At 46.6% G+C, this 22279-nt stretch overlaps 4 protein-coding genes across 17 annotated transcripts in view; 2 read left to right on the top strand and 2 right to left on the bottom strand.

The window, feature by feature from the left end:
• The first annotated feature begins 107 nt into the window (after positions 1-107).
• On the top strand, positions 108-8558 carry atxn2l (ataxin 2-like). 2 transcript variants are annotated; one of them, XM_085903496.1, is made up of 23 exons: positions 108-834; positions 1751-1790; positions 1963-2019; positions 2108-2179; positions 2310-2466; positions 2669-2790; positions 3001-3092; positions 3203-3439; positions 3531-3973; positions 4281-4367; positions 4460-4573; positions 4704-4784; positions 4868-4929; positions 5025-5362; positions 5441-5510; positions 5589-5723; positions 5807-5870; positions 5975-6156; positions 6242-6383; positions 6497-6606; positions 6776-6955; positions 7024-7195; positions 7902-8558. In XM_085903496.1, the coding sequence occupies exons 1-23, from the start codon at positions 716-718 to the stop codon at positions 7949-7951; spliced, it is 3126 nt and encodes a 1041-aa protein (XP_085759622.1). In that variant the 5' UTR covers positions 108-715; the 3' UTR covers positions 7952-8558. The 2 variants fall into 2 exon arrangements, with proteins under 2 accessions (XP_085759622.1, XP_085759623.1); XM_085903497.1 differs by lacking the exon at positions 108-834 and adding an exon at positions 864-1230.
• Positions 7798-13870, bottom strand: adprh (ADP-ribosylarginine hydrolase). 2 transcript variants are annotated; one of them, XM_085903513.1, is made up of 9 exons: positions 13728-13870; positions 12946-13051; positions 12482-12596; positions 12233-12341; positions 11936-12034; positions 11681-11786; positions 9555-9821; positions 9215-9429; positions 7800-9019 (listed from the first exon to the last, which is right to left on the bottom strand). In XM_085903513.1, the coding sequence occupies exons 2-9, from the start codon at positions 12951-12953 to the stop codon at positions 8871-8873; spliced, it is 1068 nt and encodes a 355-aa protein (XP_085759639.1). In that variant the 5' UTR covers positions 12954-13051; positions 13728-13870; the 3' UTR covers positions 7800-8870. The 2 variants fall into 2 exon arrangements, with proteins under 2 accessions (XP_085759640.1, XP_085759639.1); XM_085903514.1 differs by lacking the exon at positions 12946-13051 and having other exon boundaries at positions 7798-9019; positions 13728-13847.
• Positions 13655-22265, top strand: LOC147039186 (inactive all-trans-retinol 13,14-reductase). Of its 6 annotated transcripts, none has more exons than XM_085903505.1 (22): positions 13655-13796; positions 16212-16251; positions 16321-16373; positions 16450-16506; positions 16586-16627; positions 16754-16976; positions 17033-17140; positions 17215-17291; positions 17364-17452; positions 17527-17617; positions 17716-17752; positions 18410-18465; positions 19247-19429; positions 19570-19811; positions 19877-20072; positions 20145-20342; positions 20426-20545; positions 20622-20760; positions 21179-21288; positions 21457-21623; positions 21705-21864; positions 21927-22265. In XM_085903505.1, exons 9-22 carry the CDS (start codon positions 17426-17428, stop codon positions 22094-22096), a joined length of 1896 nt encoding a protein of 631 aa, XP_085759631.1. In that variant the 5' UTR covers positions 13655-13796; positions 16212-16251; positions 16321-16373; positions 16450-16506; positions 16586-16627; positions 16754-16976; positions 17033-17140; positions 17215-17291; positions 17364-17425; the 3' UTR covers positions 22097-22265. The 6 variants fall into 6 exon arrangements, with proteins under 6 accessions (XP_085759631.1, XP_085759634.1, XP_085759635.1 ...); XM_085903506.1 differs by lacking the exon at positions 13655-13796 and adding an exon at positions 15368-15772; XM_085903509.1 differs by having other exon boundaries at positions 13656-13796; positions 17690-18465.
• Positions 15811-22279, bottom strand: part of sgca (sarcoglycan, alpha) — a 40853-nt gene continuing 34384 nt past the window's right edge. For 4 of the 7 annotated variants that reach the window (XR_015063284.1, XR_015063291.1, XR_015063288.1 and 1 more), the window contains 4 exons: positions 20905-21006; positions 17510-20731; positions 17235-17284; positions 15811-17134 (listed from right to left, as the gene is read on the bottom strand). The gene's annotated coding sequence lies outside the window, so the exon portion shown is untranslated. Of the gene's footprint in view, positions 17138-17234; positions 17285-17509; positions 20732-20852; positions 21007-22279 lie in introns of all 7 variants that reach the window. The other 3 variants (XR_015063287.1, XR_015063286.1, XR_015063285.1) reach the window with 3 other exon arrangements.

The following is a 22279-nucleotide window of genomic DNA, read 5'->3' as shown; positions in this document are numbered from 1 at the left end:
CTACTCAATTCTGAGATATCAATCAGAACAATCCGATCCAATCAATCAATCCTTCAACGTGCGCGTGAACGTCAGGTCGAAGATGCGCGCGCACGTCGAGACTCCTCCCCTTCCCTCTACCCCTTTCCGACGTGTTTCCCAGTTAGCCGCGCGCGGATTGAGTCAAGTGAACCAACCGAGAGGTGGTGCTGACCGTCCGCTGCAGGTTTTCTCTACGAAACCTGAATCATTTCACTTTTGGAAGCGACTGACAAGCAAGGCAAATACTTTATCTTTTTTTTATTTTTAGTCGGGAGGTTTTGCCGGTGACGCCGTAGAAGGAAAGAAAGTAAAAGACGGAGTGAAAGCGCCTCACTGCATCTTTAGGATCAAAGCTAATGCTTAGCCACCTAGCCGTTTCTAAATAATTACACGAAAACTCGTGTCTGTTGAACCGTCGTTTGCTTTGTCATAACCGCTGATATCACAAAGTACATGTTCGGGGGCGCATTTTGAGGGTACACGACACATTTGGTAGAAATAGCAAGGGGGGACATTTTAGGCCACAAGCGACTGGTACTCGCTTAGCAAGATTAGCTACTCTAGCCGGTACTGCTGAGGTGACACCGGCTCAACTGCTAAAGATAGTTTACAACCGAAGCTACTTAGCGTCGGACGGTTGTGTTTATTAGTTTCGACACTTTTTGGTACTGTCCGAATCCCGCGCTTCTTCACCATGCTGAAACAACAGCAGCCCAACTCCGGCGGGAGAAAAGCGTCAAATGGTACCACGGGCCCGCCCGGTATGTCTTCTCCAATCAGTGGCAGCAGCAGCAACAGGACGCCGGCCGGGAGGTGAGTGAGCCGGGCTACACACGTTAGGAAACCCCGGGGTCGGCCCCTTGCGACTAAGGCCTACCGGTTAAAGCTCAGGGTGCTCAATGGGGCGCGTCTCCGCCACAGAAGCTTCTCTCCTGGCCAATCCATTGCGTTTCTGTAAGATTGAAAGATGAGCCGAACCAATCGTATTGCTTGAACTGAACCGAAAACGTCTTGAAAGGGCGGGTTCAACTTCGGTGAAACCATTAAGTAGCAAATCAACATACAGGTGAAAGAAAGTTTATCTGGCCGGTCAAGACCCAGAAAGCGGACGCAGCTCGGCGCAAAACAATCCTCTTTACTTGCATCGCTAATTTCAATATAGCTAGTTTTATGAAATAATCTCTGAAGCCATTTTATGGCTAACGCAAGGTCAGTCTCGCTCCGTTGTTTCTGACGTGTATGTGGTGGGTTTGTTTTGGTCTGATTGGCCTCAGCCTTTGTTTTGTAATCGTGCATGTTTCTTGGCTGCATTGAGCAAGACACATTTGCCTCGTCGCGCGTTGGCGTCTTTTGTCGGTTTATATTTCGGGGTTTTTGCTGCTTTTGTGCACGATGAGATTTGTTGAAAATGCACTCACGATCTAGATATTTTTAGAATCATTAGAAGGTCGAATTGGGACATTCGTAGCCCCCCCCCCCCCCCATTGTCTTTAATAAAATTGGTATAATGTATGCTGGAGATTCTTTTGTCCAATCGTTTATATAAAAACGAGTTACATGGACAATAGAAATAAAACATGGGTGACAAATTTCTGTGCATGTAGCAATTTGGAAGACCAAATCTGACAAAGTGTTTACAAGCATTGATATAGTTTTAATGTTCTAGAATGAATTAAAATCGTTGCCTGTAAATTGACCACGTTTACACGACTGTTTTATCCTTCTGCAGGAATCGAAGTACTGCAAAACCATCATTCCAGTCTTCTCCCGTAAGTATTGAGGCCCAAAACATTTGGCCATCCAAGTTTGAACGTTTTGACCGAATGGAATAAAGATACAACATGTGTTCAATCATGTCACAGCCACATCATGTTAGGACAGCTTGTTTGGAATGTGCTGCTGGAGTGTTGATGGATACTTTGTGTCTTGTCCCTTGTGCAGGTTTTTGAGGGTGTGTACAACAATGCTCGAATGCTTCATTTTCTCACAGCTGTTGTGGTGAGTTTTTGTGTGGTGATTATCCATGGTTCAGACAATTGGTGTCATGTTCCTGTGATTTCTAATTTTCCAATCTTATCTCGCTCAGGGTTCCACTTGCGATATAAGGGTGAAGAATGGGAGTATCTTCGAAGGCATCTTCAAGACGCTAAGTTCACGGGTAAGGCATTGACATTGTTTGCGTGTAACATGCACAGCCTTAATTGAAATGCCACATCTACTTCGTACAATGATGTTGTGAATTGATTTTGCAATTTACATGCAGCCCGATGTTCCCTTAATATTCTTAGTGCGAGTTGGCCGTTGATGCCGTGCACAAACTGGAGGAGGAGGGCTCGACGTCGGCTCCACCGCGGAGGGAAGACATCACCGACACCATGATCTTCAGCCCTTCCGATTTGGTTACGATGATATGCAGAGACGTAGACCTCAACTTTGCCACCAGAGGTATTTTCCCTGTTACTTTTGTGTTTGATTGAGTCAATGGTTTACTCATCTCTGTGTAAACAATGATGAATGAAAGTGCAGAGGGCAGCTGGAGATTATTTTACCAACTGTGAGTGTTTGCCGTGTGTTGGTCTACAAAACGAGAGACAAAAGACATTACTGTTGCCGGTTTGAATATTGCATTGCTTTGAACTGCGTGCAGATACTTTCACCGACACGGCCATCAGCTCCACACGCGTCAATGGAGAACACAAAGAAAAGGTGTTGCAGAGATGGGAGGGAGGCGACAGCAACGGGGAGAGTTATAATCTGGATGCAGATGCAGTAAGTGCTTTGCAGTCCTTTCTTGGCCCTTTTAGCTTTTGCATCAAATAATGTAATTGACACGCCAGAGCATTTGTCTCCAAAATTGTATTCTGTTCTTTGTATTATTTGGTTTCTTTTGCACTGAGCCCTTTCAAGATGTCATTGACGACTCCACTAATGTTATGTTTGATTTTTTTTTAAATGCACCTTGTTGTTTCACCTGCTTAGTCCAATGGCTGGGATGCCAACGAGATGTTCCGCTACAATGAAGTAAAGTACGGAGTTACGTCAACGTATGATTCCAGCCTTTCCATGTATACGTAAGTTTCTAATAGAGTCTTTGTGGTAACCTTCCTAACTGCCACCCAATAATGTAACCTTGTGATTAATACTCAATAAATAAATAAAATGTTTGCTATCCTCCCCCAAGTGTGCCACTGGAGCGAGGCAACTCGGAAGTGTATCGACAGCGGGAGGCCCGAGCGGCTCGCCTGGCCAGTGAGATTGAGTCCAGCCCCCAGTACCGCCACCGCGTCGGCCTGGAGAACGACGAGGGTAAAAGTGAGGAGGACAAATACAGCGCCGTGGTGCGCGACGGCACCGATCGGGACAGAGGTTACGAGAGCCCTCGCGAGCGCGAAAGGGGTCGAGATAGCCCCGGGGCCAGGTGAGAGCCGTGTTCATGGTAGTCTCGGCGTCGTCGTCAAACTAATCAAGTGGTTTTTCCAACGGTTGGACTGTTGTATTTTGTTGTTCAGGGAGGGCAAGTACATTCCTTTTCCTCAGCGGCAAAGAGAGATGAACCGGGATCGAGTTGAGAGAGGACCCGGCGGTCCCCCGCCTCACACTCGTCTTAGCGGGGGCTACCGCTCCACCCCCACGTCCTCCTCTAACTCATCTCCCAGACCTCCGACGGGCGCCCCACAACCCAGTGGCTCGCCATCAGAGCGAAGCAGTCCCCTATCGGGCCGAGGTGGGGTTTATGTTGGCCACCACCCCCAAGGAAGCCCCAGCCCGGGTCCCGGCTCTGGTCCCGGCAGTCCATACACACCCGCTTCACCGGGGGTTGCGCCCACCTCCGCAGCCTCTCTTTCTGCCACCCCTTCGCCGACCAGCCCACCTGCTCCCCATGGACATGCAGTCCCACATTCCCACTCCCTACCACACTCCCTGTCAGATGCTGGTAGACCAGTTAACGGAGGTAATGCACTTTTGTAGTTAACCAACTTTATGATAAGACCTTGGCATGGATTTGCCACATTTTTGCTTCTTATCCAGCGGGGCATCAGTGTTTCAATTTTTGTTAATCTTTTAGTCGTAAACAGTTTCTATGTATCTTAAAAAAAAAAAAAAAAAAAAAAAACACTTGAGAACTCATTTCTTATGACATATTTTCAGGGGGATTGTTGTGCATGTTGCAGCTCCCCGTTTTAGTCATCACCACTACTTTGCCCGTCGGTGCTCAGTTAAGGGCTGTCAACCAAAACAAATGGCAATTTGTCTTTCAGTGGCTGCCAGGACTTCCCCCAAAGCTCAAAGACCTCCACAGTCCAGCAGAACAGTCCGCACTCCAAACGCGCATTCTCAGTCCACTGGTACATGTTCCTCCCATTTCCAAATATCTGCCCCTCTACTCAACAATTTTTCCTTTTCATCACCACTGATGACTTGGATTCTGTCCTTGCAGCCACTCGCTCGCCAAAATCAGGCTCTTCCCAGGACACGCCTTATTTGGACACGTCGTCCATCTCCTTGCCTGCGCAGAAGACTTCAGGGCCCGCCCCCCTCTTTCCCGTAAATGGTATGGTCAACACTTTCACCTCCTGGTTACCTTCAATCTAAAATTCAATACCAGCCCATCTGCCAAATTGAGTCAGTCAGCTCGCCAAGTGAAGCGGTACAACCCATTAAGTCGTCATTTGTCTCGACAGTGAACGAGATCCTTTCCGCCGCCGCCAAAGAACGCGCCGCCGAGAGCACCGGCGGCACGGAGGAAACCAAGAGCAACAAAGGTACATACTTGACAAAGCCGGAACGCCACAATTACTTTCCCGAAACTATGTTTTCATAATCCTGCTATCCATTTTTTCGCTAGCCCCTTCAGTTCAACAAAGGTCACAAATCGAGGAGCTACGGAAGTTTGGCAAGGAATTTAGGGTGAGTGGTTGCTTGCTGTTTCACGAAAATGGGAAAGCAACCCCTAATTCACTTAGTCATTCACTTAACTGTGTGATTTTCTTTTTTTCTTCCAGCTCCAGCCAAGCGGAGGCAGCTCCAGCTCTCCGAGTTCCCCCGCAGCAGCGACTCCTCCCGCGGTCGGCGACGTCACGCAGGCCGGCGCCGCCAAATTGCCGTTAGACGCTCACGCTGCTTCCGAACCCAAGCTGCAGCCCGCCACCCCTAGTCCGTCCCATCCTCATCCGTCGCCGCTCCCGTCTGACGAAGCCTCTAAGGAAGCCGGCACACCCGGTGCCCCCAACTCGGTTGCAGCTGGAGCCATTTCGGACAGGCATTCACCAGCAGTCCCTCAGCCGGCCAGGACCCCGGGAAGTGAGGAGGGCACGTCGGAGCGCACTGAGGGTGTGGCAGAGTAAGTTAAAACAAAATTTATAAAGGATTATTTTTACTGTAATTGTAGCTGTTTTAACATCTTTTGGCTTCCTTCTAGCCAAGTGAAGAAATCCACCTTAAACCCCAACGCTAAAGAATTCAATCCAATCAAACCTCAAATGCCTATGGTGAGCTGTTACCTTCGCAAGTACATTTATTTCATGATGTGGTCCCATACCAAGTACCACATTTCTTTTGCCGCGCAGACAAAACCCAACGCGGCGCCCACCCCGCCTCGACCCACTCCTCCGAGCCCCGTGGTCATTCAGCACCCGGGTGGGCAGGGCCCGCTCTACAACACCCCCTACCTGTCCTATGTGTCGCAAATCCACTCTGTACAGGTACACAAGCAGAGCCCATTCCATAAATATCCATTTCTGATTGTATTATTCTGATTGTGAACCCTTTATTTTTCATTTTCCAGACCCCACAAATGTACCAGTACACCATGTCTGCGGTCGGCCAGGGAAAGTACCCCAGGACCAAGGGTAATGAATGCATGGTCCAGATTCTTTTTGCCAATCCCAGAATGGCGAATTTATAGCCACCTGCAAATGTCCGCAATGAGAACATGTCCACCATCCCATTTCAGGCTCTGTGGTGGCGCCACGCTCTGACCATGGCGCCTCAGCTCCCCCTATGCTGCAAGCGGCGGCATCAGCCGCCGGCGCCCCCCTTGTTGCGTCCCCTTACCCTCAGTCGTACCTTCAGTACAACCCACAGCAGTATGGCCAGCAGCAGGTCATCCAGGCCATGTCACCCTACCCTGGACAGGTAGCAAACGAACACCGACGGTGTTGCTTACGTCTCGCCGCGATATTTCAAAAAATAATATCCTACTTGTCTGTCCGTCTTTCAGCCTATGTACTCCATGCTGCAAGGGGGAGCTCGGATGATAGGGCAAGGCGGGGGTCCCCACCCGCAAGCCCTTGGCCCTCCTGGAGGCCCACAGTTCCAGACACAGGGGGATGGGCCACAAGGCCCTCAGCAAGGCATCTATGGTGAGCAATAAAGTATTTTTACACAATGTATACCAAGTAAAGTGCTTTAGCTGCTCTTTGAAAAAAATGTCCTTGAAATGGGCTAACAAGAATCGCTTGGATCGTCTTTGCAGCTGCCCAGTCTTTCTCCCACCACTCGGGAGCCGTACATCAACCGCAACCATCTAGTACCCCGACAGGCAACCAGCCCCCACCCCAACACGCTGCGCCCAGCCCTGGACAGGTGAGTCCACCCTAAAGACTTTGAGCCAGATCCTCACTACAGTAGAATGTGAGGAAAGTGACCCCAAGTGGACAGAATAATACCTGCGCCTCACATGCGTGCTGTTGTCTTTAATCATTCAAAGTCCATTTTTAGCCGATGAATCAGTTATGCTTGTGTTTTCTCCCAGAGCGCCCAGTCAGGCCCGCAGCCCCAGTCCTTGTACCATTCAGGTCCACTGTCGGCACCAACCCCACCCAACATGCCGCCTGGCCACACCTCTCCGCAGGGCTCGTACCCAATTCAGGGCTACAGCATCCACGGTCACCAAGGCATCCCGCCCACGTACCCCCTGGGACAGTTGGCGCAGGTAGGAACGCGTCCTCTCACCGTGCCAAAGAAAGTATCTGACTTTTGTCACGTCCCTTTTTTGATCAGGCTCATGTACAAGGAGCCATGTCAGGTCCCCACCACTCGGGGAGCCACGGTCAACCCCAGTTAGTGATGCTGCAGCCTCCCCCACAGCAGGGGCCCGGCTCGGTGCCGCAGCACCCGCAGCACGGACCGCAGCAAGGGACACACCAACACTTCTACATCGGACATCCGCAAGGTAGGACAATAGTGTGAATTGCCACGTTCTTTGTGAAATCTCCCTAAGATGGTTCCCGAAGTTTGATTTTAAAAAGCAGTGCTTTGGTGGCGTTTTATGGCATCGATCTGTCATTGTAAAGCTTTTTTAGACGGAGTCAGATGTGTGCGTCGAGCTTACTTTAGTCATCGAAAATTATCATAACAAAGACTTAAGATATAAAAAGTCTTTAAGAAATTACATAGAAAGATAAACTAACCGCAGCTACCTTTTACATTTACAAAACTGTAATTGGAGCAAAAATGTCCTTTGTTTTTTTAACCTTAAGCAGTTTAATACACAAACCTTTGGGATTGATTTTAAATGTATTTTTTTAATTTACTAGGGTGCATGCATCTAACTTCAGAAGTGGTGTTTTGCATCACACTTACTGTAATTCAAAGTGTAGTTTTTGTTAAATTCACAAATTGACCAAGGTGTCATCTTAAACACAAGCAAAACACTTTTTAAACTAAGATTGAAATGAAACTTTTTTTATTCTCAAACTAAACAAATAACATCTAACAGTGCCACACAAAATAAATATAGAAATAATAGAAATCTATTATCAATATATAATATGCACATAGGTTTCGATTACACGCTGTTTCTCACTGCTCGGGGCATCTTACGGTGTGTGGCCCATTGGATGAAATCCACAGTTGATTTTTCTTTTTGGCGCTGACAGCAATGCAGGTTCAGACACACCCGGCCTCCTTCCATCCACCTGGAAACTAAACTTCTATCTCCCAAAAACAAAACGTTCCCGGGGTCGAGCGTCGACATCCCCGCGGCCCGCCGGATGACGAGCAGACTGAACGTCCAAATAGGAGACTGACAGGAAAGCGCAGCGGGGAAGGACAGTCTCTCATAGCACCTTCTTGTTTTACTTCTTCCTCTGCTGTTCTTGTTCATTGGCCCCCGGAAGCAAAGAAGTTATTTTTTAATGCAAACAATGAAGATGGCAAGATGACGAGAGTGGCATCCAACCTTCGTTCAAATCTTGCTCTCCTCTTCAAGTTCTTCCTTTTGTTCTGAGGCAGGAGCCATCTTGCTCGCTTGGACCAGTCAGGACAAATGGTTTCATCTTCCAGCGGAGTGGTTTTGGCCTTGTTGGGTGTGTAGGCTTTTGGACCCGCAAACGGAATGAATACTTACTGCATGACAGGAGGCGGCATTTGAAGAGGATGGGACTTTTAACGAATCGCTTCTTTCAACTCGCCTCGGTTAAAAAAAAAAAAAAAATCACCCGTTCTTCTCTTCTTTAGGTAAATAAAATATAAAAAAAGTACAAAAAAAATTAAAAACAAAACGATCAAAAAATAAAGTTTTCAACTTAACTACATCATGTTGTGAAGCTATTTTATTCTCCAATTAGTCACATTGACTAGTACATGGACTTAAAACCTGATGGCAAACTTTGCACGGTTATTTCAAACAACTACTGGGGGGGGGGGGGGGGGGACTAGACGTCTTGATAGAGCAGCAGCCTCTTACAAAATGATGTGACAGCCCACGTTCTTGTTGCGACTCCTGTGTCGGTCAGTGGGACACGGTGTCCTCTAGACGCCAGTACAACAGCAGACACGCGACGGCTCAGCTCGTCCTGTCCCCAGTCAACACATCTGCACATGGCCTACTTTCCCCTCGCCTGCGCTCAGTGCACCAGCGAGTAGAGTAGCTCGCCACTGCGCTCAAGTCGATGGCGGTACTCCAGGCAGCTGTAGTTGCCCTCTGGGACGCCCCGGGTCCCGTAGAGGAGACCCCGGCAGCAGCAAGCGATCACGGCCGTGCTGTCGCTGTCTCCTGGGCACAATGCGAAAGATCAACTTGTCACACACGCTTGTAAGTTGCATTCTGGGGAACATGGACAAGACAAAGGTAATCACATTCAAACAGCTCCCTTCGCTTTCAAGACAAGCCGAATAATTATCTGAATTTTCCTCAGCTTCAAAATAATCCTCATCAATCAGGCCCTAGGTAAAAATGATGCCAGTGAACCTCCGTGGAAAGCAGCCCTGCTCATCAGGTCGTTCCAGTCATCTCCAGCGGCCAGCAGGGCGTCGAGGGCGATCATGGGAGCGTCGTGGCCACTGCGTCCCGCCCAGCCCGCCAGGCTGAAAGTCTTGTACGCTTCGTCTCTCTCAGCCGGCCCGTACGGCTCGGGCCAGATGACCGGACCCACGCAGTTGGAGATGCCCCTCAGATCCAGGTACCTGCGACAAAACCGTTTGCTCTGTATTGAACCAGTTACATCTAGTATTTCAATAGTTGTGAGCTGATTCTGTTTTGCTTTAGTGTGCAAACGTCATAAAGTGTAGTACAACTGTTCATCACATACCACTGCCACTTGTCGCAGAAGTAGTCCCAGTCGCGCTCAGTTTCATCCACAGCGTAGCCTCGCCCACGGACAAAGTTCTTGGCGATGGGGCAGGCCTCATTAAGCAGGCCCACGCCCCATGTGGCCAGAGGCCGGCGCTGTACAGCGTATGCGGCGAAAAGGGCAGAGGCCACAGCTCCCAGAAAACCAGTAGGGTGAGGGTGGGTCATTCTGCCCGTTTCCACAGCAACGGCGACCAAGGACAACAGTTGGTCAGGCTTCGGGTACCTGTCAGTAATTGGTGCAGGCAGAATGGACAGATGAAGAAGTTGCTAAGTTAATAGTTTGTCACCACTCTTTTAAGACTGTCCGTAAAAAAAAAAAAAAAGCTGCTCACAAGTGTAACAGCACATGATTTTATTCATTTAACACAGGGGAAAAAAAAGTTACTGCATCTCCTCCCCAAACTGTCCTTGGTAGCTGGAGTACCCCAACAGAGACATGTTGGCCCTGAGGAACACCAGTTTCTGGAAGTTTGGGCTAGCCAGGGCAGCTCTCTGGGGTCTGAGGACTGCGCAGAATATCTTCTCCACGGCAGCGGAGCTGGGGAGGGGGTTGTTGTACTTGATGAACAAATCCACCCACGCTTCCCTTTGCTCTGTGGGGAAAAGGGCCCAGGAAAGGGCTTCTCGCTGGGGTCTCCAGTCGGCGATGCTGGTCCATGTTATCGCTGACCACATCCTGGTCGGCACCAAACAGCTCACTGGAATCAGCATTAAGAAAGAAAAAAAAAAAAAAGACCATATGAATAGCAATTAAATAAAATAAAAAAAAAAAGGTAGAGAATAGACGCTTATGTTTCAACTTGACCCCTTACTTGAAAACCATGTCCAGGTGGTTTTTCACGTCCGGCAGGACCGCGGTTGCCTCTTTTGCCTGTTGTCCCTCAGGCCTCACCATGGCCTTGAGCTCCCTGAGGATCCTGCCCTTGATGGCTCGGGCCTGGTCGGGGACCATCCTTGACAGGACGGCAGGGTGCAGTGCGGAGGCCATGAGCAGGTCTTGGTCCTCAAAGATCATTTATTTTCATTTCAATAATGCTAATGAATGAATGTGAAAGCCTCAACTCACAGTTTGATAGTGTGACATGAGATGTGCCCTGGAAATGGAGGTGTAGGTCACACCCTTGTTTTTGCACTTTGGCTGCATGCACCTGGCCAAGCCAGTGTGCACTTTCTTGCTCTCGTCTTCAGATTTCAAGAACTTTGAAAAAGTATAAAAACCTAAAGGGGGGGGAAAAAATAGACACAAACTGGTGATTGCTGAAATACTTAAAATAAATAACTATTTATCTGACACACAACTCAGATTGTGACAAATGTAATTTTCTTACTTTTCACAGTTTTGGAGGAAGCTTTAGCTCCCGAACGACCTCGGCGTCGTCTGTCTCAGTCTCCTCCTCGGTTTTGACGTCAAACTCGGCACTGAACGCAATTCCGGCGTTACTCTGCTGGCTCTGGTCCATTGCATCACCTCTGTCATTCACAGGTATGCTGGTTCTAAAGCTCGCGCGACTTCGCCTACTATCGACAATGGAAACGTTTGGTGCCCAAATGTTGCTCTTTAGCGCACTTCACTGTGATGAAGATGAAATGAACTTTTCACGCAGCACGTCGGCGGCGACGGCTAACCAAGCTAATTTTTATTCCTCACTAAAATAACGGTGACCAAAGTCGATGCTAATTACGTTAGAATGTCAATAGGATTTCACGTTGACTTCAGCATTAGCACTGACAATGTTTTTAAAACTTGACATTTATTGTACTAACATATACAATGAGAGTCATTCTTTTTGTTGTGTGGGATGGTTTGTCACATACGATACATTTTTATTTCGGGAGCAAATTTATTATCACGTTTCGTAACATCCCCGAGACGGGCTGATGGACCATTACTGGGAGTATGCGTATTTAATGAGATGAAGGAACAAATACATTTTAAAGGCTCCATTCTAAAATGGAAAACAAATGAATGCAAGTAACAGTTGGCCAAGCCCTGTTGTAAGATTATGTGGTGATTTTACTTTGTTTCTTCACTTGGTAGAAGGAAAAAAAAAATCAAAATCACATTTTATTTATTTTTTTTACCTTAGTCCAATGCACATGGATCTCATTGCGGCGCCGCAGCCTGTCCCCTCCGGGTTGTACGCAATCCTGTAGCCCCCTTCTTGCCCGGGCTTCAGCTGGGACACTCCTGAAAATAAATTTTGAAAAACTAGTTGTTGACATATCACTAATTAAAACAACGACTTTATTCCCGTAAGACTTTGGTCAAACCTTTGTCTCGTAATAACTTTTATTTTGCGGCTGTAACGTTGCGTCTTGATCTTGACAGATTCTTACCCAGAATGCTTGAGGGTCCCGGTTTCCTCCCTTCCATGTCTTTCATCCCCTCCACATAGCGAGCAGCCACCTCGTGCAGAAGCTTCTCCCCTTTCATGCCTGTGTCATAAAAAAAAAAGTTCACTTATGTCACTTCAGTTGCGATCCTCGGCGTTCAATAGTAAGCCAAAGAAAAGCCTCGTTAAAGTTACGGTCAATGTCGGCAATACACGCGGTTCAAATTTATATTCCAAAACACCTGTCAGCCAACTGCAGAAAAGAACGAGAGGGGAAAAAATGAGCAAAACGGGCACTCACCGGTGGCGAGTCCTTCGGCCGTAGCCAGATGCAGGACAGTGTCGTCACTCACAGGCCAATCGGGCAGCTCCACCTTGATGTTCTGCAGCCCGCCCAGCTCCTCGAGCTCCTGCAGACCAGGGAGAGACGAAACCGAATCTGTCTTATCTTAAATTAGCCAGCGAAGCTATCTTCACTATGGTCACGTCAGAGCGCCTCGCTTCGGGTGACCTAACTACAGTTGAGAAACACCAGCATGCCGGATCCTACCTTGTGAATGGCTGGTCCGGACTCATTGTACTCCCACTTCTGGTTCCTGAAGCCCAAAGCATCACCTGCGCCACTCAGCAACATGGCCGCCTTGTAGTGCTCCACTGTAGCAGTTCTGCAACCACAAAATGCACATCATTAGAAGTGGAAGCCTAAAATTAAGACTTTGGTCAAGAGTCCAGGTACACTGGTTGCCAGGCAATAAACCCAAACCCATACAATTGCATCTATGGACAATTTAGTCTTGAACTGAATATGCATATTTTTGTAACGTGAAAAAAAGAATGCAGGGAGAATGAGATGCGAACCCGTAACCACAGAAGTGTAATATCTCATGTAAATTGATCAAAACACCACACAAACCTTTATAACATAGAAATACTTGAATGATAGAGTCGTCGAAATTCATAATTGATACAAGATGACATGGTTCTTATTTAATCACGAAACTATCGCACACTCACTGGTCCATTGCAGCGACCCTCCCCGCAAATTCGTGCTCACAAGGCGGCTGGTAAACGTCGTTGAAGCTCAGAGGCCTGGAGCGGTGCTCAAGCCTTTCCTCGTCCCCTGTCAATTGAGATCGCAAAAGAGACAGAGGAGCAACGTATTCCGGCCCAGCAGTGTTTTTAATTTAATTCCGCTGTGTCTCGTTTCGTATCCGTCTTGATGCATAAAAAACGCGTTGCACATCGAAAGGGGGTAGCGAGTGAACTGACGGCGTGCCTACGGTAAACGACAAAGGTCAAAGTGAAAAGTGCCACACCCACCCTCACCCCCAAATCCTGATTGGCACGGTTCTTCGTGACGTCACACATGGACACTTCATTAGGTACAGCGCCATTTTCAAGTGTACTTCATAACAGACCATTAGGGCAGTGGTTCTGAATAAACATTTGTGTGACAACTTGTCTGGTGTTTTATTCCTTGTTTTACGTCTCCCTCGGTGTGCTGTCCGGAGGGAGGTACATGTTACATTCACGTAAACAATGTTATCATTATCATTGTCTCAGTTTGCTCATATCATGACAACTCTCATAAATTTGTATGAAACTCAGACTATGTCAAAATATTTTTTGACAAGGCTGCTCTTTTTGACCATCTTTTATGCGTGTTGACTTCATGACCCGAACGAGTGTCGTATGCATGATGTGGGAGTGTCTTTTGTGCAAGTTGCCAAAGACGCGCTTTTGAAAGAGAGCTAACGCAGTTAGTTTGAAAAGGTGAACAAACGTTGAACACCCACCTTGTCACTTTTCAACGCGGTTGTGCAGCAGGTGGACCAGAGCAGCGTGGCGCTCGCTCGCTGTCAGAGGTGAGTGGGAGAACGAACGTCGCGTTCTTGACGCTTTTTATAGTCTTTGTGATGACGTCATCGGACGAAAAAATAAATGAAAAAAAAACTGCTACGTGGAAAAACCTGGTCTCGAACCAGCACTGCAATCTTCGGAGTCAACGGTTTTATCCCCCCGACCAGGCTGCTGAGATTGCAGCAGAGATTCGTCTGTATTATCCCAAATCATGAAGCTATCTTCAGGAAAGGTTCAGAGTAACCTTCAATTGCAAAAACTCGATTTTGATTTGTAAGAGGCCGAAAGGTTATAGCTTTTCCCTTGAGTTTGGGAGAGGCAGGTTCGAATCTTATGTATGGCTCTATTTCATTTGAAAAGGCTGCAAAGTGCAAGTCTCGAACCCGAGGCTGCTGGACACCAAGCCAAGTCGTAAACCATTTTGCCGTTAGAAATTTTGGCGTTTTCTTATGTATTCATAGTATATGTTTCACGAAATAGATAAAACTACTAAATCAGCGGTGAATTTCAGAACACTCAGTGGTGTAGTAGGTTAAGCTTTTGCCTTATGTTCGGGAGAACCGAGTTCGAGTCTCACACTATTCAAACTTTGGCTTAAAGTCTGCTTGGTTGGGTCTCGAACCCTAGTCTCCCGAACACCGGGTAAAGTTAAAAACCACTTTAAACTTTAAAACCACATTTTAAAGTGCACTACCCAAACATTGTCAAAACAGCTCGAGTATGACGATGTACGAGCGATGGTCGCGTTTTGAACGCACCGCAGCAGCGGTCTAAAAAGTACCTGTGACTTTCCAAAAGCTGCGGTGCGTTCAAAACGCCGACCAAAGCTCGTACATCGCCATACTCGAGCTGTTTTGACAATTGGAGGGAACTTGCGAGCTAGCGTGTTTGTGTTGTGTTTGTTGTGTTGTGTTGCGTTGTGTTGTTAGCGCCGTGGTTTGCATCAAGTGCGAAAAAAACCCAAACATTTTAATATTCCGCGATCGACCAGTAGTGGCTTGGCGATCGACTGGTGTAATGACGCCACGCTACCACAAGATGGCAGTGCCCCCATTCACTTGTATGTAACCCAGCGTAAAATGAACATGTCCATTTTGCCTTTTTCCCGCGATTGACCAGTAGTGGCTTTGCGATCGACTGGTGTAATGACGCCAATCTACCGCAAGATGGCAGTGCCCCCAATCACTTGTATGTGACCCAGCGTAAAATGAACATGTCCATTTTGCCTTTTTCCCGCGATCGACCAGTAGTGGCTTGGCGATCGGCTGGTGTAATGACGTCAAGCTACCGCAAGATGGCAGTGCCCCCATTCACTTGTATGTAACCCAGCGCAAAATGAACATGTCCATTTTGCCTTTTCACCAGACGTCCCCTATGACTCTTCACTAATAAAAGAAAAAAGGCGTGTTTCGCTGGCAAAATGGTTGAATGCTTTCTAACTTGACCCGGTGATCTGGAGAGCATCGTTCGAGCCCCACACCAAGCAGACTTTGAGCTAAGGTTTGCATCGTGTAAGGCTGCGGTTCATGCTTTATGAAGCGGTTCATGTAATGACGCCAAGCTACCGCAAGAAGGCAGTGCCCCCATTCACTTGTATGTAACCCAGCGTAAAATGAACATTTTGTGTGACTTGAATTGGGCTTTCTCGGCTACCGTACACTTCCGCTTCAGCGAGCAGCTAGCTCTTCAGGTTGTTGTCATTTGGGCTATCGCCTGAGTCATGTTAACTTTTTACAACCTCTCCATTTGCTGTATATATGTACAACGCTTACATGTAAACAATGACATGAAAGGAGAATAATTGTTAGTTGTTAGGTCAGTGGAAACTCGCTAGCTCTCGTGAAACAAGAGGTGGAGTGTTAGCTAGCACAACAAGTAGCACTCACTCGACTGTCAATCAATGGATACTCAACGGAAGCGTTTGACTTGAACGTTGTTTTTCCAGGTCCAACTTGAAGACTGGAACAACAATCTTGCTGATGTACTGTACATGTCTGTTTTTCTTTAATGCAACTTGTAATGTGTACAGTATGTTTTATTTCAGCGAAATGTAAATGACAATTGCCAAAATGTACAAGATAAAAATGGTTGTCCCTATGAAGTCAAACAAAACAATTAATTCATTATGAAGGCTGATGTCTAGATCTGGTGATGTCATGTGTGTTTATTGTGCTTCAAATTTGTTTCTCTGATATTTGTATATAATTGTAGAATCAATAAAAGAAATATGTACATTGATTGATATTCGATGTTCTTCACTCACTGACTCACAAATTTGAATATTATTTGAGTATTTAGTTTACCAGGTGTTCGGGAGATCATGGTTCAAGCCCCACACGAAGCAAACTTTAAGCTAAAGTTCACTTTCTGTAAGTTTTCAAGTCAATCGACTGCTCTAATTGTCTTATTTCTGTCCACAGGCCTGCATCTGGAACAGATTGACTGCAAAATGACGAAAAGGTTTTTATTAGCAAGGTATCTTATCAAATTGACTAAAGCAAACATTTGTTATTTTTCTCTTGTCTGCAGGGTCCAAGATGGCCGTCTTGCCGTCCTCGCATGGCTTCATGAGACACTTGGAGGTAGGTCTACTCTTGCTCAACCCAATTTGTTGAAAATGTAAAAGCAGAATGGTTGTAACGTTACCGTGTCTTTCAGAGCAGTTAGCTGTGGTTGGAGAGACGTCCGTCCGGCGCTGCCCTCGTTTCCTCGCTGGTGAAACACGCATGCACGCATCCAAATGTTTGACACGTGTCAAACATTTCAAATTTTTCTTCCTCCTTTTGTCCACCAGCTGGTGCTAAAGGACCGAGTTTCTGCAGCATGGCTCTACAAGGTTTTGAACCTGTACCATTCATTATCAACTTGTCTGACGTGCTGACAGATGACAACTTACTACAAACTTGGCATTGTTTAAAAGAACTTACCTGCTTTTTTTTTTTTTGCCTCCCTCTTCCTGCAGATTACGTTCCAGTAAGGATGCAGTTGGAAAATCTGCCACCTGCTGGTCAAAGGAACCAACCCTCCAAAACCATGCCGAGGTTCCTCGCTGCCTCCATTTCCAGAGTTGACGCTCTTTCGTTTGTGTTGTGTGCAGGTGTCCACCCTGGAGAGTCTTGTCAACATTTCAGGAACTCAGCCTTCCTGTGCACCAGCGACCCGTTGCTTCCAGTCTACAGTTAAAAGTAAAAGCAGTAAACTTAAATGAAGTCATTGTGTCAACGATCCTTTTTCTTTCCAGGCAGAGGTGGCAAATCCTGGTCCACAAAGTGCAAAGCCTTGCCACAATTTGTCTTCAGCCTCTGAGCTTGTTCACCTGGGTCACTGCTGCCTGAAAAGCCTTCTGCTGGTAAGAGAAGCAAAGTTAATGACATTTTAGCTAACAGGTTTCAAAATTTGAATCTGTTTTTTTTTTGCGTCCAGTGTGGAGCACCATCAAGTACCTGCCCACAGCACTTGAGTTTCCTTGTTAATGCTTCAGCTCTAAGGCAACCTGAAAAGTGAGGCACTTAAAATACTCATGGCACAATTTTATCTTTATTCCAATAATTTATTCCCCTATTTTCTGACAGGCAAGGAACAAAATCAACTTCCTGAGTCATGCAGCAAAATAATAAAATCAGCTTCCTGGGTCATGCAGCACTACTCTACTTGCGAACTGGTATGTATCATGCTAAAACATTTTCTGCACAAAACTTTGATTTAGCTTTTTACTTACTAATCTCTTTGTCTCAGGTCCAGGCGTGGAGTAATACTCGTTCCTCTGGCCGACCACTTCGCCACTCGGCAACAAGCAGAACTTTATTACAGGCTCTTGGCCCACCGGGTATAAAACAAACATCACAAAAAGTACATTTCAAATGTTATGAGAGGCACTCATGCCAACGTTCTCTGATAGTGGATGTGTACCTTGTACACATGTAGCACTCCATCCAGGGTCTGTCATCAATCAGAGCCTACGGTGAGTGGTCCAGCCTGCACATAAATTGGAATGTCAAGTTTCTCAGCAGAGCCGCAGATCACAGAAGAAAACAAACAAAAAAGGCTTGTGAGAGAAAAGGAGACAAACTATGGGCCGTATTTGAAAACAATTACCGTCAACGCCTCCAGTCGCGGTGGGCGTGACGCTGTTGAGTCATTAAAGTGTGAAAATCCTCGCTTACCTGAGAAAATGGCACACTCACCTTGAGTCACCTGAAACTTGAAGTCACATCCGTCAATTCAAAGCCTGTCCAACGGGCGCTTTGTACACTAGCGCCGCCTGGTGACCTGTCATGACTTCTTTGGCGTACGTATATAACGTACTAGGTAAAATGAGAGCTAAAATGTGTCACAGTTGTCGAAAGTCACACAAACCTGAGATCTTATCTTTATGACTATAGTTATGACACGTATGGTGTTACATATCAATTAACTCCCCGCCCCGTTGCTTGTGCCTACTAAAAGCAACTTTCGGACGGGGATGCCATTCACATTCAAGTGTGGCATCCATCCATCCATCCATCTATCCATCCATCATGTGGCTACTTGTATTTGTTGTGTGGTTGGTAATGTGGCTGGGGGGCACTTACTGGTACCTTTTCGGCAAGCGCAGCCCTTTCTCTCTGGACTCTGTCAGGCCTCCTGGACCGCGAGAATTTGACCAGAAGAAGCGGGACAAAGTCATCAAGCAAGGTGAGACAATCAAGTATTTTTTTTTTAATACATTGCCTAATTCTCACACAAACACCAAAAGCTACACTCTTTACCCTATCTTATACGAGATCTCAAAATTGTTGGATTTTTTTATGAGCTGTTTCTATATTTTGTTTATTTTCACCAAATATTACGATAACTTTAGATATGAAGGTATAAACATCTAAAAAAAAAACAATATCTTGATAACATACATTTTCACGGTCTTATTCTGTTTTATGAGTTCAACAATGTTGATTGAAGCTAAGAACGCTTGATTTTTTTACATTTATGCATAGTTGTAATACATCTCAAAAGTTTTGGGCGAAAATCCTTTTTGTGTCTTGCAACCCCCAAAAAATTAGGAATAGAAACAATCTGCTCGCTGTGACACTTAGCAAACGTTTAGATGTCACGTTTAAATGCAGTTAGTTTTTGTGTGTAAAATCTGAAGGCTAATTAGTTTTATCTGCGCTGACATATTTTGGGTCAGAGATAAGCTCAACGTTTTATCTAAATGACCTGTTTTTAATGCCAAGAGCCACTAAACAAATGTGCAGCACTGCGTCGGCTTGTTCTGATCATAATTGACTTATCACTTGCTGATTATGCTATCTGTCTTCATCCGTTGTTTTTGAATATCTTGAGGAAACTAGATCAACCTTCAAACTGTACATAGCATGCTGCCAGTTGCGCAACATGATAACATTTATGATGTCTGGACTGTTCACGAGCTGGCGAACATCATTCCTCAGTGGCTTATGTAACCAAATGTGTGCAGGTTTCAGCATTGACAAGGTCCCGCGGGACCTGGACGTCATTGTGATCGGCAGTGGCATTGGCGGGCTTGCTGCGGGTGCCACGCTCGCTAAGGCGGGCAAGAAGGTTCTGATTCTGGAGCAACATGACCAGGCCGGAGGCTGTTGCCACACCTACATCGAGAAAGGATTTGAGTTTGACGTTGGTATGATGGGAACTCAAAACCATAACTCACATCATAACCCCATCATGCTAATCAATTAGTGGTCACGCTAACCCCGAAAGCTGCTCCTCAGAAAACCCCGATACCAATCCCTAATCCAAAAGGTTGTCCTGTCCTCACAGGTCTTCACTACATCGGTCAGCTCCACGAGAACAGTCTGTTGCGCATCATCTTTGACCAGTTGTCCGAGGGCCAGCTGGAGTTCCAGGAGCTAAACCCCCATTTCGACACCATCCAGATAGGCCAGGGGGACGACAAACGGGAGTACACCATCGTCTCGGGCAAAACCGAGATGAAGGCTCACCTCTTGAAGCAATTCCCAGATGATACGGAGGCCATCGAGACTTTCTTCAAGATCATGAAGGTACACCACCATAGGCTTGCTTATCTCAACGGATCAGCTGTTCACCCCACTTTTCGGTTCCCCAGATCTCAGCCAAGAAGACTCACTACCTGGCAACCCTGAAGCTTATCCCGCAGTGGCTGTCTTTGTTCCTCTTGAAGTCAGGAATCGCAGATCTGGTCTCGCCTGTGTTCCGCCTTACCGGAACCTGTGCGACTGACCTGGTGAACACACTGACCACCAACAAGGACCTCCACGTCATCTTCTCGTATCTTTTCTATGGTGTGTGCTCAAACTTCAGAATGTCTTGACCTGCTGAGTTTTAAAAAAACAACAACTTGTCTTTGTACCTAGGTGTACCTCCCAAGGACTCCAGTATTTTGATAAATGCCCTTCTGGTCCATCACTACAAGCGAGGGGCCTACTACCCTAAAGGAGGAGCCAGTGAGATTGCTTTCAACATCATCCGCACCGTTCAGAAGTACGGCGGCAACTGCCTAGTGCGAGCGCCCGTCTCGCAGATCCTGGTCGATGACAAGGGAGCGGCCTATGGTAAGAAACTGAAGCTCAGGTAGAAACTCAGGTGAAACTAAAGACTCCTGGAGTGAAAACCTGATCACTGCGTCATGGGACAGGTGTGAAAGTGAAAAAAGGCAGAGAAGAGGTGGAGCTCCACGCCCCGGTGGTTGTCTCAAACTGCGGTATCTTCACCACCTTCCAAAAACTTCTACCCCCTGAGATCCAGGTCAAGCCAGGTGATCCAGAAGCCAAGTTTTTATCCCATTTTTGAATGTCCAAGGTTCAGAACAAAGCAATGATATTCTTCTGTAGACATCCAAGACAGGCTGAACATGATGAAGCACGGTCGAGGATCCTTCTTGGTCTTCTCTGGGTTCGACGGCACTGAGGAGGAGCTTGGTCTGGAGTCCACAAATTTCTGGCTGTTCAAAAACAACGACATGGACGAATCGTACGTAAAAGGGATAGTGTTTTGATTTTGTACGTTTCATTCCTTATAAAAGAAAAAACTTAAGAATGTATTAATGTACAAAAAAAACTTACATTTAAGTTTTCTTTAGCTTTCTTCACTCTTTCATTCTTCCACTGTACTTACTCTGTTGAGGCTTCTCCTTGTTGGGATTACGTATGGAGATCAGCCACTAGAGGGTGCTGTTGTACAAGAGTTCTGTGTGGATCCTTCCTTTTGGGAGCGCTCCTACAAGTTTTTCCACACGTGATCAATGGAAAGAAACAGTTTGAGTTATTGTTTGAGTGTACGTAGCAAGCTGCAGCTCTTATTTGGTTCTCTAGATGGGGCATGGAGTCATTCAGGAACTTTTTTTTTTTTTTTTTTAACTATAGCTGAGTCCTCTTTGTGCTTGTTGTAGAATGGAGAAGTTTTTTGCTTTGAGCAAAGAAGAAGCACCAGACAACATCCCCATGATGTTTATCACCATGCCATCTTCCAAAGATCCAGAGGCCAAGATAAGACACCCTGGTACAAAGCAACACATTAGCCTTTTAGCGAACATATTGTTTGGAGGCTTCCTCTCACATTCCCATGACGTCTAAATTGGTCATTGCTGTGAATGTGAACACAGTTTTGTGATAAGCTCCAGCTAACCCAAAGGAGGTTAATTGTGACATCCATCACTGGTGTCCACAGGAAAATGTTGCATGACCATCTTGACCATGGTGAAGTACGAATGGTTCGAGGAATGGAAGGATACCACGGTTCGCAAACGTGGCGATGAATATCACAACTACAAAATGAGATTTGCTGAAAAACTCTTTGACTGGGCCTGTCAGTTGTTTCCAAAAATCAAAGACAAGGTGAGTTCTTGGGTCCGGGAACGGCCGCAGTCTGTTGGTGGACACCCGGGTTTTTTTGAACGGCAAACTTTTGCCCTCCAGCTGGTCTTCCAGGACGTGGCCACGCCGCTGACCAACATGCACTACCTGGGCGCCCAGCGGGGAGCCATGTACTCGGCCGAGCACAACCTGGACCGCTTCCAAGCCGAGGCGGTGGCGAGGAACCGTTGCCACACGCCCGTCAAGAACCTCTATCTCTCTGGTAAGGACATGATAGACACGGAACAACCCGGGCTATCCAATGACATGGCTTTTGTCTTCCAGGCCAAGATGTATTCAGCTGCGGGATCGCGGGAGCGCTGCACGGCGGCGTCCTGTGCGCCTCGGCCGTGCTGGACCGTATCGTCTACATCGACCTGCTCTTCATCAAGAAGAAACTGAAGCGGGGCAAGGCCAAGGAGTTGGCCTTGCTGGCTCGGAAGAAGCTGCAGTGAGATTTGCAGGTGATCAAAGATTAGCTCCAAGCTTGGCTTTTTCTTTTGTGTAATCAATCATGTAAATTTAAATGACTGTTTTATTTGATGAATCTATGTAAGATAGTAGAGATGAATGTGTACATTGAGGTCTGATATCAATAAGTCATGTCATCTTTTTTGGAATAAAATTGAGATCTTGTT

This window comes from Syngnathus leptorhynchus, chromosome 22 (assembly GCF_054491065.1).
Source record: "Syngnathus leptorhynchus isolate UIUO chromosome 22, UIUO_Slep, whole genome shotgun sequence".
Classification (NCBI taxonomy): Eukaryota; Metazoa; Chordata; class Actinopteri; order Syngnathiformes; family Syngnathidae; genus Syngnathus; species Syngnathus leptorhynchus.
The sequence above is the reverse complement of the archived record's forward strand: the minus strand, read 5'-3'. Positions and strand labels throughout refer to the sequence as shown.